The following is a 16220-nucleotide window of genomic DNA, read 5'->3' as shown; positions in this document are numbered from 1 at the left end:
CATGAAGAAGCTCAATAAGTTGTCAGTTTTATTGGGAGTATTATCTGTTGATTGACTGACTGCTGTTTCCATCTTGGCTGCTGCAACGTGCTCACTGGAGAATCAGAACGGTGTCTCTTGAAATTAATTTCCAGATTAATTAGCAACAATGCGTTGTTTTTTAACTGCGTCAAAAGGTTGTATTAATCAATTGAGTTTTTACTAAAGCTTTTGTAACAGTGGGCTCTGGAAACAGGATCCTGTGGAGGTTACAGAGACAAAGAGAGCTAAACCCCATACCCTTAAATAAGTGTTCTGTCTGCGTGGTTCCTGTTGGTTGATGGCTTAATAGAGGTGTACAGTACTAAGAGGTACTAAAGTAAGACCTGACGCCATGTCTTTTTCTGAGTGCTGTGAAAGTGTGATTAACAGACTAATGTAACTGCACGTTTGTATGCAATGAGATAATAATTAGCAGTTATAAATAACTATTGGTAATATCATGACTGGAATTTATTCTGTCATTGTAAATGGTGACAATGTGCCCGATGATGCCAGATAGATTAGCATCGATAATTTGCATAATGTATATTAGCCTGTTGTTAATATACAGATGAAGAGACAACTGGGGGTCTTGCATGTAACTTAACTTTTTCACTACACATATCAGCTTTTCCTGAAATGTTTCTGAACATGACTTCTTTTCCTCTCAGTAAGTTCTTCTTCACGGATTACGGGAATGTGGCCAAGGTGGAGCGGTGTAACATGGATGGCACCAACAGGACTAGGCTTGTGGATCAAAAAACAGAGCAACCAACAGCAGTGGCCTTGGACATGGTGAAGAAGCTTGTGTACTGGGCAGATGCCTATTTGGACTACATTGAAGTTGTGGATTACAACGGGAAAAACAGGCACACTGTTATTCAAGGGAGCTCTGTGAGTACAAACTTCTTGCTAGTCTTGTTTGTTTTGCGTTTGTTATCACAAAGGGAGTGAATTCAGATGTGGTGAGTGCCTGGAAGAGTGGTATTTTGAAGGCATCCCTCATGTTGTTATAGCTTTTGCCACCTGCCTCGATGTATATGACTAATCCTACCTAACAATTGATGTAAAATGGCAAACAGACTCTTCGTTCTGTGTCAGTGTTCATTTCTCTTGCATCCCTCTTGAGTAGTACTTGTCATTACTATATAATGGCATCTCTCCAATTTAGCAGATGCAATCCTAGGACTGATGACGAAAACATTATCATTCAAACAAAATGCATGCCTGTCTTCACGTGATTTTTCTCTGTATGATTTTTCCTCTGAAATGTTAGAAAAAAATTAAATGTTCATTATTAATTACTTTTAATTTCAGGTGGATATAAAGACATATGACAAGAATGCTCTAAAGCTGACTATCCTGTGTTCCTCTAGCTCAGCTGTGAAACTGTCAATTCGAGTGCATATACAGGTCATTATTATTCAAATGAGACTTCAAGGAGCTCCTTAGTTAATTCCTCCTAGTATGATAAGGGAAACAAGCATTGTACTAGCAGGAGTTTAATCACAGAGAACATATTACTGCAAACCTTCAGCGTATTTGGAAGGCACTGTTCCCATTATATTTACATGAGTAATACTACACATCTTCTGGTCCGTATGGACATTTTTTATCTTTTATATACCTTCAGGGTTTCCAACATTATTTTTGGCAGAATGGATTCTCCAAGAGCAGTTCAAACACTTTGACCAGTAACTGTGTTTTAATGTAGATCAGCGTTTCCCAAACCTCTCCTGGAGAACCCCTTGTCCTGCATGTTTTAGATCTCTCCCTGCTCCAACACAGCTGATTCAAATGATAAACTCATTATGAACTCCTGAAGCTGCTTAATAACAAACTGATCATTTAAATTAAATTAATATATATATATATATATATATATATATATATATATATATATATATATATAGTTATATATATATTGTTTTACTCATTTGGGGAGAATGTGTAGCCTTTGTATGCTGAAAGCATTTTTTACCTCAAAGTAAATGTTCCTGAGAAAAAATAAATGTGCCCAGTGTTACATTTAGTTGGATGTCTACATTATTAATAGGAGCAGCAGGGAGAGGCAAAGAGGGCAAGAACCAAGAGATAGTGCCCTTGCCTTTGTATGCTGCAGTTGTCAACTGCCCAGTGCATATAATTGCTTTGTTTGAACATAGTGAGGATATGCCACCTGTGGGAACTGCATGATGATGACTTGGAGAGTCAGGTTAATCTATAATATCTGAAGGAATTGTAATTTGGTGAAAATCAAAGAGAATTTGAGTTTGTTTTACTTGCTAGTGGTCACCTAGAGTATATTTTAACGACGGGCACACATACATTTTAGCTTCTCTTTTAGGATAAAAATACTATACCTATGAGAATAACCTCATAGAGGGAGATAATGTTGGGTCATCAAAGGAGCAGAATCAGTTCTATTCAGTGGGCGCAACAGACTACCCACACCTTAGATGCGCAGGTGCGTATCTCAGGTCCTAATGCAAATAAATAAAAATATGTCTAGGCCCATAGGCATCATTTTCGCTGGGGACACTGGGGACATGTCCCCACCGCTTTTTGTTGTGGCCTGTTTCGTCCCCACCACTTTAAAGAGGTGCAAACGTATCGAACCCGTCGTTGTCCCCAGCACTTTTCAAAACAAACCGGCGCCCATGTCTAGGCCCTACAGAAAAACAACTTATCTCCTCAAAGTCAGAATCGGGGCTTGCATATTTTGGTTGTCTGTCATCTGAAGTATAACTGTAGGGGTAACTTTCAGAATTTCCTGTTAATAGCTCCCTGTATGCTCTCTGCCCTGTTTTTTTTTTCCTTTCTTTCTAATGTTGTCATTTACAACAGCTGTCTCTGAAAGATTAAAGCAGCAGACCATGGAAATGCATTTGCTCAGGATTAAGTTGTGATGTATTGAGAGCCTACTTACTGACCTCACTGTTCTCCTTTTCAGGTGTCATACCTCCATGGATTAACGGTGTTTGAGGATTACTTATTTGCAACACATTCTGACACTTCCAGGGGATCCAAAGTGGACATTCTACAGATAAATAGGTTTAACAGCACGGACCGGCAAACTTTAGCCAGCATGGGGAATTCTAGAGCAATACGTGTTTACCACAAACTGAGTCAGCCAACAGGTACTGTGAAAAATGTGTGTGTGTGTATGTGTGTGTTTGTGTTTATGTATGTGTGTAGGTATTGGGTTTAGTGTGTAATTAGCACTTATTTTATTAACTGTAATCTATATTTCTAGATATTGTTTGACGCCAAAAATGTATTAACAAAACAAACACATCGACAAAATACATAAATGTATGTTTCAGAGTGGACATTTTTATGTTACTTTATTGTTATGTCATAGCTCTAAAATAATGTACTAAAATTATTATTTCTCGTATTTATTTATATTTTCTTTGCCTGATATCATGAGAACCTATATCGTATAAGTACATACATATATCATCAATATCATGGGCAGGTTTGCACCTGCAAATCTGCCAGGACAGGTTTGGCTTGTGAGATCGAAGTGGTCAACTAAGGAGATGCAGATTGCATGGTTCAGGCGTGCGCTGAGAGCCTTACGCACTGTGGGAATAGGTAGCTGGCAGGAAACTAGCCGGGGTGTGCAGCGTGTTTCTCTCCCCTTCTGCAGTCAGGAGCCACGCGTGCGATGCAGACCCATACGGGAAAGCAGGGGGATGCTCCCACATGTGCCTGCTCAGCGGCAGCTACAAATCCAGAACCTGCCGCTGCCGGAGAGGATTCAACCTGGGGACCGACGGCAAGTCCTGCAAAAGTCAGTACATACGTGGGCTTTCTTTACCTGCATCGCAAAGCCATTGGCGCCATTGATCTTTTTAACCACCGTGTGTAATTACTTGTAGGCTCTCTAAGAAAGAAGAGGTATTGATATTTAGACAGATGATGGTGGAATTTCTGAAAACCAATCCATCACTTGCCTGATGTCTGTTATCCCATTACTCCACTGCCTGGAAACATACTACATGGAATTGAGATGAATGGCCTGATTTATTGACAAGTGGGAAGATTAAGTGACCCATACGGGGTTAGAGTGGCACGCAGTCCATCTTATATGGTAGAAATGAAGATGAACACTCACTGGTATTATACCATTTCAAAATGATGTTGTACTATTGACTCGCAGTAGGTATATTTCATTATGATCTTAATATAGTTTTCAATTTACTGGATTTGTTGGTTCATGAGATCAATAAAGATGATGTAGATGACGATAAAACCAAGAATCAAATGAATAACACAATACAAATTCCATCCATATTAATATGATTGAAATAATGAATTCGAATTCGGCACAGCCTATGTTTTCTTTGATTTATACCCTGGCTCAAATGAATAGCTGGACCCATCACTGTGGCTGCATCCATGCATAGTAATTGTTATGGCATGTGATTTTATGCAGGCATTTTCATCTAGTAGCTAACAACATTGGGCAGTGGACGGATGTCAGATGTATGTTTTCTCCCCAAGAGAGCTGGATCTTCATGGGTTGGAATCGGCATCAGGGTTACATCTCACTCTCTCTCTTTCATCAGTTCAGTACATCTTTTTGGCCTGACAGTTGATAACTACACATCCGAGTAGTGAAACAAAATCCATACACACATAACCTAAAGTAGAAGAATGTCCTCAAGAATATACCATGATGTAAATGACAATAAAAAAAATCAACAGTATGTGTAAAGTGCATTTACATTTACATTTACTCATTTAGCAGACGCTTTTATCCAAAGTGACTTACAATACGAGGAATTCATTCAAGCTACAGTACGAAAGGAGGCCTTGTAGTAGGCGCGAAGTGCTAAGGGAGCTGTAAGGGATAAAGCAAGACAATGCAGACAGAAAGGTGAACCGATAAGTGCTATAAGATAAAGTGCAACAGAATAAAGTGAGGGTTAGACATGTTAGTATGTTAGGCGAGAAGGTGAGTTCGGAAGAGGTGAGTCTTCAAGAGATTCTTGAAGATAGAGAGGGACACCCCTGCTCTTATAGCCTTTGGTAGCTCGTTCCACCAACGGGGAACTGTCTGCGAGAACTGCCTGGACTGGGCTTGCCTTGTGCATAGGGAAGGCAATGCCAGGCGATGTTCATGCAAGGAACGCAGTGATCGATTGGGAGTATAATCCATTAAGATGGAGTTCAAGTAGATGGGAGCGGAGCTGGCAAACACTCTATAAGAGAGCATTAGTGACTTGAAGTTTATATGGGCGGATACTGGTAGCCAATGGAGCTCGATGAGTAGCGGTGTGACGTGAGCCTTTTTGGGTTCGTTAAAAACCAGACGCGCCGCTGCGTTCTGGATCGTCTGTAAGGGTGTCACGACACATGCTGGTAGGCCAGCGAGGAGAGCGTTGCAGTAGTCGAGGCGAGAAATAACCATGGCCAAGTAAACATTTGTGGGACTGCCCTCCCATGCAGTGTTCTCTGACAGGCATCTCATAGCATGACTCTGTCATCTTTTCTGAGTCAGCTGTGTATGACGAGGGAATTTTAATTTTGTATAAGAATAGCTCTCCCGTTTCTCTCTCTCTCACTCGCTCTCTCGAAGTGTTGGGTCAGTCACAAACTATTACCATCCACACAAACAGGCGCCCAAGTGTTTGGTTTTCTAATCATTGTTTGCTTTAGGTACCCTTTGATACTGATCCTCCAGCTCTGATTCACATGTACGGATGTGCACAGAACATCCACCCTGGCTGTGCGTGGCTCTGTGTGCGCCCACCTCACTGGAGCGCATCTCACTGTCAGGTCAAATGAACATCCCAGACAATACAAATACCAGCTGCGGCAGGTACTAATGAATTGTAAAATTAAACGTCCACAGCAATAATACATTCCCATTTTTCTCTGGCTAAAGCACTATCGCCCCCCTTTAACAGCCTTGTCTCTGGAAAGCACAGACCATTTTGAACAAAGGGATGATTAATTTGATAAGGTCTAATCAGTGGAATAACTCTTATTCTAATTAAGGTAATGTAACAAGCTTAGTTCTCTTGCTTGCGATACATTTTGATTGCCAAATTATTTAATTTTCATTGACGAATAAAAAAAAGCCTAATTATGTCCATTAATTATGCCCTGGAAATACACAGGATAATGAAGATGAGTTTCTGGCAGTTTGTTTATTTTAGTAATCCCCTCTGCAGAACCCAAGAACGAGCTGTTCCTTTTCTACGGGAAAGGGCGACCTGGCATTATCAGAGGCCTGGACATGAATATCAAGTCTGACGACGAGCACATGGTACAGATCGAGGATCTCGTAAGCCCTCGTGCCCTGGACTTCCACGCCGAAACAAGCTACATATACTTTGCAGACACTACCAGCTTTTTGATCGGCCGACAAAAAATTGATGGAAGCGGTCGAGAAACAATACTCAAAGACGGTAAGTATTACAGCGACCTTTAAATATCGTGTTTATTTCTTTGATATGCTGAAAATTGCACATCCCTGCTGCTATGTCATAGAAAAATAAACATAACACAGGGCTCGACACTTTGAAAAGTGGTTGCTCAGGCACTGAGGCTTGAAGATTTCAAGTTCAGATCTTTTCTTTACAATACAAATCAAAGTGACAAGGTGTAAGTTGCCTATAATGTTAACAAGAGAGCCTGTGTATTCAGGCTATTTCTTAGCTATTAGCCTACTGTGTGCAGTGCCGTGCTTATCAGAGATGTCATTTCACTGTCACCTCAACCATATGCACACTTGTTTCTCAGATATCAACAACGCCTGAGTCAAGATGAATGTAAGGTAGCCTGTGTAACTAGCCAGCTAACTATAAACAAAGTTACAAACAAAACAAAGTTAGCGAGCTAAATACAATGACTTTGCACTAAATAACTGTATGTATGTTTTTCCCACATGTACAGTAGATATATCTCTAACAAAATACTCCCAGTTTAGATATGACGAATTTGGAAAGGTGACAATGACAAATGGCACTGAATTTTAAATTGTGAGGAGGGACCCTTGTGAGGGGGACATTTGTGTGAAGTTTAAATAATGAAAAAAGCATATGTGTTTCATTTAACTTCTGTTTCCTTAAATTATAGACCTTGATAATGTGGAAGGGATCTCAGTGGACTGGATAGGGAATAATTTGTACTGGACAAACGATGGCTATAAGAAAACAATCAGTGTGGCCAGATTGGAGAAGTCATCTCAGACCAGGAAAACTCTTCTGGAGGGAGATATGTCTCATCCCAGAGCCATTGTTGTGGATCCCTTAAACGGGTATGTTTACACCTGGAATTCCTTCTTCATATTCTTTGTCTCTCACTTTTTAATGTATGAGTATGACTAAATCCAAGCAAAAGCATGATATCAAAGGAAAAAGGTACATGGGTATTTTCTGCTTTAAAATAATAAAACAATGTTATACTTTAATTTTAATAGTGTTGTAAAGGGCTGTAATGTTCACAAATAATGCATTATATTCCAGTAAACACAAGGGTTACATTTATTCAGATCCCTGTAATTACTTGTAAATCCTCTTCTGGCATGGATTGCACTGACAACATGCTTTCTGTTGTGTTTTATGAGGTTCTGGTGCTGGGATTTTTGACCATTCCCCAGCAGAATTGCTCTTGCTCCTTCAAAAATGCTTTGGCTTATGCTTGTGAACCGCCATTTGAACCACAAGTGTTGAATTGGATTTAGGTCTGGAGATTGAGATGATCATTTAAGAATGTTTTTTTTTTGTGCCCAGTTAACTATTTCTTTGTCGATTTGGAAGAATATTTTGGATCATTGTCATGCTGGAATGTTGGAATTTCTGGCCAAATTTTAGCTTCTTGGCAAAAGATACCAGGTTTTTGACCAGAGTGTCTTGATAAAAATTTGTAATTCCTTCCATCATAGCCTGCGACCACTCCCACCAAAAATATGCCAAAAATAAAGCTAATGAGCATTTCCAAAAGATCAATTTTAAATTTATGTGACCATTAGACAGCTTCCAGTTGTCATACAGTTTGGCAAATGTAGATTTACTCCTTTGGTGGCCACCCAGCCACAAATGCAACATTCATGAATGTGATATTGAGTAGTTCTTTTTGGTACTTGAAGTTTTCTGAAGGATTGTGTGGGAGATGTCTACCTGTTACCTTCGGATTTGTAGTTGCCTCCCAAACTGCTTTACTCGCTGAACAGCTAACAGCTAGCTCCTGTACTGGTAGTCTTAAATATATATTTGAATATGTAGACTTTTTTGGAGGGGCTCCCTTGTTTCTACTCCCCAGTGTCCTTGCCCTGTAAATCTATTAAATTCTACTAAGCAGTTATGTCTAAGACATTTAAGTTGATTGTGTGTAAAAAGCTGCATTTTCCTTTTCACTTTTCTCTTTTGGATGACTGAAAAATTGAAAAACTTTAAAAACAAACTGACTTTTTTTTTAAAAAAAACTTTGCTCTTAACTGTGCAGTACCCTCTATGTACAAGAGTTCGCCACACAATAAATGCAAAACTACTGTATGAGTGTCCAAAGAGGAGACTGTTGTTAATATGCACATTCATCCATCCTGCATTGAAGCCTAAACAGGATTCACAGCATATCCATTTTATTTTAGAGCATTGGTTTTGTGCCAGGTGTTACCTCACTTCCAGTGTGATCTAACATTATGGTTCAGATGCACTCCCAGTGCAGGGTGGAAGGAGAAGCCGATTTACCTTTTGTTTAGGCCCTTCAACCTTTTTTAGAAGGATATATTGTATGAGAACTGTCCAGGCAGTGGATCCTCTGTATCTCTAAACAAAACTAATGTTGGCAGGGCCGAGGCAAGTTTGAGGGTGTAGGGCTAGTCTAATTAACAGTCTCGCTGAGCGTGAAGGAAATCCATGGATCCAGATAGACAGTGAAAGTGCAATTCCCTCTTGTCTCAGCTCGCCATTCTAATGTAATGGTATGAGGCAAAATTTATTGTGCAGTTATAAGTAAGAGTAGTGTTCTCAATTATGTAACAAAAGTTTATATTAGATTGTTCTGTAATGTGATACTGCATTCATTGTTATTATGACATACATTTTGCACTTACACACACACAAAATTGCGTGATTACAGCAGAATGGCAGTGATTACTACCTCGAGGGCAACATACTGGGTATTATAAGCAGACCCTGCATATTAAGCTCTCCACATAAATGCTAGCCATGAACATAATTACTCTTGGAACTTAAATTCCTATGAACAACTTTCAATGCCAGATTGAATTGGTTGAGCCATTTTACCTGTATAACAGAAATTACACATGCTTAAGTCACATCGGTCACTTGGTTAATTCCTGGTGTTTGTATGTTCATTTTTGTATGCTGAAATAATGAAGTAATATGAATCTGAATATGTCACATTTTTGAACATATATTTTGCTTGATTCCTTCACTGTTGTCTTGCAAATAATATGATTATTTGCAAGACACTACCTTGTTTTAAATCTGTAAGCCACATTATTGTGGCATTAATGTTAGCAATTTGTTCAGTTTTACAAGTGGGAGGTATTGTAATTTACGCTTTGCAATGTGTGTTTTTATTTTGCCCACGCATACATGAATGTTTTATCATTTGAGGTTCCATACTATCACATCTGAGTGGGTAAAGGAGGAGCCGAGTACGATTTGATAAATTAAAAAATGAAAACTGCAAAAAATATGGAGATGCAGTGGCACAAATTGCTGCCTTTGCAGTAATGTGGGGTGTGGAGCTCAATGATTTAAGAGTTTTAAAAGGTTAAAACAGATTTTATATACATGGGCTGTCGTGACCACTTAAAGAAACTGCTGTGTCATGATACAGTATTGTGTAATGTAGAGGCATTCAACGTGTGTGTGTGGGGAATTGGGAAGGTGTGTGTGGGGGGGATTAGGAGGGTGTTGAGGGAGTGTTGGCGAACTGCTGGTGGGGGTAGTAGTATGTGTTTGTTTTAGGAATGACTTATAATAATACATTTAAAAATTACATAAAATGTGCAGCAAACAGAAATGAACAGGGAATGAAAAGAATGAATTAAATTTTAAAAAGATGTGTCTTGAAAAGAGACTTAATGATGTTGTATGCTGTCCCTATTGTGTTCTAGCATTATCTTCCATAGTTGAGGGGGTTTGATTGAATTTTGGGGACTCACAGAAGATGACAGGATGCTCACATCAGGTTCCTGTGAGAGACATATGGAGTCAATCATTGTTATGTGTCCTCAGGGACCAGACAATGTAAAATCTCCACAGTTATTAATAAAATCTTAAAATGAAGTCTAAAAAATTGCCAGTGAAAGCTGCTGAGCAGGTTTGTACAAGTAGTATCATCTCATTTGCTCTGGGTAGAGATTTAGTAGCAACATGTTGTACCATATTATAATCTAGACAAACCACCTGCACATTAAAATGTGTAAAAGTATTTCAATATCCTTGAATGATACAACAGATTTAATAATGGGTATTTACAGTATTTGTTTATTTATCCATATTTACACCCCCCTCTACAATATCTGCACTTGTGCAAGAGTGGTGCACTTGCATGCCTGAAGCAATTATTTTTTACACTACAAGTCCCACAGAAAAGCAAGTGGCATGTAGACATGTCTCCATTAACATCATGTGAGCTGCTCAACGGTACTTGAGTAGTCAGAGTGCCTGAGAGTACTGAGATGAGGGAACCCAACCAACAACCCGACCCTGGCAGAATGAAGCCAATTTGTTCTGCCACTGGGGATCCCAGTTATTGTTGGCTGACAGCGTGACTGGGCTAGAACCTTACCCATAGGACCTAGCTGCCTTAGCCACTGGGGGGGGGGGGGGGGGGGGCTGCATGTTTCTCAAAACCTGTTCGGTCAGCAGCCGTGCCACCCTGCAACTCCTCTGCCTGATGGATGAAGCTAAGCAGGGAGACCTGCTGGGAAAAACTAGGTTGCTGCTGGAAATGTTGTTGGGGAGCCAGTTGGGGGCATTCTTCCCTTTGGACCTTACAGAAAACCAGTGCAGTGACAGTGTGCTGTTGGTGAAGCAGTCTTTCAGATCAGACGTTAAACTGAGTTCCTGACTCTCTGTGGTCATTAAAGATCACATGGCACTTCACAAAGAGCAGGGGGGCTCCATGGTATCCTCGCTAAATTCTCACTCTGACCATATGATTAAATAATTCCCTCTTCCTGGTTGTCATTGTGAAAGAGAAATGGTTCTCAATTGACGCCACCTGGTAAAATAAATGTTACATAAAATATGTCTGACAAAATAGTTTTTCCTTCTTTCTCTACAGCTGGGAGTAGACTAGCCAGTTTAAAGTGAACTTGATGTGTTGTTTCTTGTCCTTGTGTAGTTTTTTTTTTTATTTAGCTGGGAAAAACTCTGCATGTCCTGCTTAATACTGACATTCATGAAGGCCATGTAATTTCTAATGCCATATTTTATTTAATGGAAAATGAAAGCAGGTGTCATCTTACATTTTAATCATTGTCCTATAGTGCGCTAATTAGTTGAAAGCTGTCATAAATGACACACAATGTTATATGACGAAATTCCATGAAAATGGACAGGTAAATGGCATTCTACATAGCAGTGTAATTATATACCAAATGAGTTGCAAAGTGGTAAGATATAACATAATTTTAAGCATTGATTACAAATCGTCTACCAAACATATAGTGGTTGAACATGTCCAGAACATTATGAACAGGAACCCCCTATATGCCTAAGAAATTCATTAAAAACAGTGATATAAGGTATCAAAGACTGCACTCAGTTTTAATAGAACTAAAGAGTCAGTTTTCATTATTTATCTATTCTGCGAGAACAGTTTCAGTGCAAATGTGAGTGGGAACCAGATTAAAATTTTTCAAAAAGGCTATTAATAGCTGTCAACTCCTTAAAAGCAATCTTTTCTAAAACCTTGGCAATAAATGGTAACTTTGAAATGGGCCTATAGTTTCTAAGAGTGTAAGTGTCCAGATTAGGTTTCTTTTGAAACCTAGATTTTAAATGAGTTGGAACTGTCACAGTACTAAGTGAGCTGTTAATAATCCTAATAATAACATTATACATAGTTACAGAATACTCTTTTCAGTGGTATTGTTGGAAATAAATTAAGAGGAACTGATGCATGTATGCATAACAGTGTCATTTAAGTCATTAATTCTTATCATACTAAAATATGCATATTTTTCAGTATTGTGGCAAACTGAGATACCTCATTCTTGACCACAAAATTATTTTTATCAATCCTAATAGTGAACATGACAAAAAATAAAGAGTAAAGATATGGTGAAAGATTCATAAATATGAATAATTTAAAAACATGGAATTCCAGAGTTGGTCTTGTACAATAGAGAAGCACTTACGTATGACATATCGGACAGTAATGTACCATTTTGAGACCTTCCATTTTGTGCTTTCTCTATTAATGGGTCAGGTATTGATGTTACAAGAAGTTCTTATTGTTTAACATCAATAATGTTCTGGAATTTCATATAAGAGATATAATCAACTGGAGCTACATGGTGAAAGGCTGCTAACTCCACAAGAAAAGTTGCTGTAGATCAGACTGAAGTCAGGGGTACATATGGAATGTTTATGCTCTGGAGACTGATATATTGTAAGGCAGCCCTAGGCAAGTAGTCATTTTAATTGGCATTGGTAGCTATAAATGAATGGCTGTGATGTCTTTTTGGGGATAAATACATACATGCATGCATACATACAGGTCAAGAGTATGGCCACTAAAAATAGGTAGGCCCATAAACATGCTGAATAAAGCAAAAGGGATTTTCAAATTTTATTAACAAAAATTTATAAAAAATAACTTGAAAGATGAGAGTTGAATAATGATACATGCAAGTAAAATAGTGATAAAATGTCAGCGCTCAAACACTCAATACTCGTACACTCAAATATGACAAATATCAAACAATGACTGGGGCAGATTTGTTACTATAATAAAGGAAGAAGGAAAGCATACCAAGGCAATAAAAGTCATTCCTTTAACATTTTAATCTTAAAATGTTGAAGTGTTTAGATTTTGCCATGCTGCATAAATTATCAGCATTATCCCTTGGAGAAAAAATAAGATGACACAGTAGTGAAATCCTTCTACCTAAGCTAGGTTGTTCTACAAACCTGTCATTAGATAAATGGAAAATGTATTCAGGAAGAATGTGAGAGTGAAATCTCAACATTTGTCAGGCTCCTCACCAAACTTTGCTCTGCCGTGTCTATCAGACCTTATACTTTCAATGTGACGCACTCTTTATAAGCTTGCAGTGGACTACAAGCAGCTGACTCCACTCACTCTTGTGTTTAATGCACATTAATTATGTAGAAAAAATAGACTTAATATATAAAAGGATAATAATTCACATAAATTAAGACAATTAAAAATAAAATGTTAGGTTAATGTAGTAGAATATATTAATAGCAGTCTGCCTGGTGTGTGACAAGAATCAATTTTGATTTAAAACTGTTCCCTTTTTAATCAAGCAAATAGTAATTCACTATGCTAATACTGAAATATTAAATATTCCTCCTTGTTTCTGGTGCACGGCTCCTCAGAGGTCTGCATCTGAAAGTGGACGAAGGCCAGAAATAGCTACATCCTCAGTCAAAGTTTTACACAACCACTTCTCCTTCCAAAGCATGTGCTGTTTTCCTCTCCCTTTTTGCCATAGCGGTAACAGAATAAGCAATTTAATTTTGCCAACATCATATTTATTTAAAGCTCACATCCAAATTCATTTTGATGTATCAGCCTAGAGTCGTTTCTAAAACTAAAAGAGGGCACATCAGTCACCGTGCCCTATCATGCCCATCCATCCGAAAGCAGCAGGCATTATTGACTTCAATCTGCTCTGCTGGATGGGATCCCCCAGGTAAAATGAACATCCCTGCCTCTTTTTTTCCACTTCTTGTCATCTTTCCTCCTCGTCTGTCTCTGAGTCTCTGCCTGTCTGTTCCTGTCTGTGTTAACATGATAAGGCATGGGATTAACTCTTACGGCTTACCACCTCGGTTGTGTGATGTTTTTTGCTTTACTTAGGGAGTCTGTCTTTAACAGCAGGGGCTGTCAGCCAGTGTGTCTTCCTTCTGCGCACGGCATTATGCATCTGGTCCCTGGGACACACAGAGACAGGAAGAGCTTTATTCTCTTCTGTCAGATTCTGTTGTATGTGCTGAAAATGTATCAAGGCTCATTCATGACACAGAGTGTGATATGACTGTAAAAAGAGGACGAGGCTTAAGACTCTCATGTGAGGGGGCACGGGCTGGATCACCTCAAAATGCTGGTCTTTCCACTTACAGACCAACACAGAGGGTCCATGTTTTGTGTCAAATATTACCTTCGTGTACAGAATTTTGGGAGCAAAAACATATTTGTTTATAGTGGTAAGAGGGTTGACTCAGAGTTTAGATTCAGTAGCAGATTTTTTTCTTTCCTGGTTAGCTGATTTTTCTCTTAATCAGAAGGGCCTCATGTGGGCGCCTAAGTCTCAAACCACACTGGTAACCTTCAATTGGAGTTGCATGGATATACACCTGGAGGGTTTTTTGTATCCATTCCTCCTTAGCTGCTAATTACCCTAAATGAATAATTAGACAAATAATTAGTTTAATCCTTGTTCTTGCTCTTGAGAAATCAGATATGTAAATTGACCGTTAAAAGCTGTTTTGGAGTTTGCAGCTGTGTCAAAATAGAGGAGTGAAAGAAGAAATCTTGCCTATTTTGTCACCGTTGTATGGTCTGTCTGTGTTTCAGCTGGATGTACTGGACAGACTGGGAGGAAGACCAGCTTAATGACAGCATTGGGAGGATAGAGAAGGCATGGATGGATGGATCCCATCGGCAGATATTTGTCACGTCAAACATGCTGTGGCCCAATGGCCTTACTGTGGACCACGGAACCAGCACCATGTACTGGTGCGACGCCTACTACGACCACATTGAGAAAATCTTCCTTAATGGCACGGGCAGAGTGGTAAGAGCATAACTAAGCGTGGTTCAAATTTACCGAGCATGAAATGCCACAGATGCTATCAGCTGAGATGATTTGCACTGACCATGTCAGGGAAGGACCGGAAAAAGTCACACCTGTGCATTAATCACTGCCCTCTATGAGAGATAAAATTAGCTAATTATCATGGACTGGCATATTAGTCATTGCCCTTTGTTAAGATGCCCAGAAGTGAAAATATTGTACATTTCACAGCTTCTTTTTAAATCCATTTCAATTATTTGATCTGCCATGCAACCAGTATGATTCAAGTGATGCACTTAAATTGATTAATTAATGGTTGAAATGCAGTATTTTTATATCTCATTTGAATTCTCTTGAATTTAGTAATTTGTGTGTTTTTATTTTTGGTTTAGGTAGTCTATAATGGGAAAGAATTAAACCATCCCTTTGGGATCTCACATTACCGGAATTTCATCTACTGGACTGATTATATGAATGCCTCTATTTTCCAACTGGATTTGTTGTCAGGGGATGTTACACTCATGAGGAGCGAAAAGCCGCCTCTCTTTGGGCTTCGAGTATATGATGCCCAGACTCAACAAGGTACAAGATTATTCATACACACATATATAGACACCTGTAGAGGAAACTATATCCATATCCTTAATGTTGTGTGCCTGTGTAAGCCTAAAGACCAACATTATTTAAATCATTTTAACTGGAAAGTGATACATATATGGAAAGTAGCAACATGAACTTTGGCTTAACTGTTAAAAAGGGTCATTTATCTATAACTTTCACATGAACAAAAAAAATGCAAAGCTTGTGTATAATAATTAAAGTACATCCAATAATTTATCAAAGAATTTCAGTTACAAGGATGATATGATATTCACATATTTTTATTTATCATAAAGTTATGTTCAATTAAAAGGATTTGTTCATAATTAATTAAATGTGTATCTGCAGTCCTAACGTAAGACTAGGAGCTCAGCCAATATTTGTCATTGCAGTATCTTAAACATGGTTATTAATCAGGTTTGAAATCAATGCACTTAAAATGTGAATGCTTATGGATCAAGAGCAGTGATTTAATTCTCTGTTCTAACCATTCTCACGTGCTGCTAAATGGTACTGTTGTTATGGCAATGAAAAGAAAAGAATAATTTAATGATAAGACAATTCCAGGCGACAGTGCTGAGTTTATATCAATGCAAAAGCTAGTTCAAAT

General features: G+C 38.6%; 1 protein-coding gene across 1 annotated transcript in view; it reads left to right on the top strand.

The window, feature by feature from the left end:
- The window catches only part of LOC118785532 (low-density lipoprotein receptor-related protein 1B-like), a 306119-nt gene that overhangs the window by 133486 nt on the left and 156413 nt on the right, over window positions 1-16220 (top strand). The window contains exons 7-13 of the mRNA XM_036540253.1: window positions 693-915; window positions 2975-3161; window positions 3677-3820; window positions 6210-6446; window positions 7117-7297; window positions 14791-15010; window positions 15403-15592. Of these exons, the coding sequence (XP_036396146.1) occupies window positions 693-915; window positions 2975-3161; window positions 3677-3820; window positions 6210-6446; window positions 7117-7297; window positions 14791-15010; window positions 15403-15592 (1382 nt within the window). The remainder of the gene's footprint in view (window positions 1-692; window positions 916-2974; window positions 3162-3676; window positions 3821-6209; window positions 6447-7116; window positions 7298-14790; window positions 15011-15402; window positions 15593-16220) is intronic.

The sequence above is a fragment of the Megalops cyprinoides genome, chromosome 11, assembly GCF_013368585.1.
Source record: "Megalops cyprinoides isolate fMegCyp1 chromosome 11, fMegCyp1.pri, whole genome shotgun sequence".
Classification (NCBI taxonomy): domain Eukaryota; kingdom Metazoa; phylum Chordata; class Actinopteri; order Elopiformes; family Megalopidae; genus Megalops; species Megalops cyprinoides.
The sequence above is the reverse complement of the archived record's forward strand: the minus strand, read 5'-3'. Positions and strand labels throughout refer to the sequence as shown.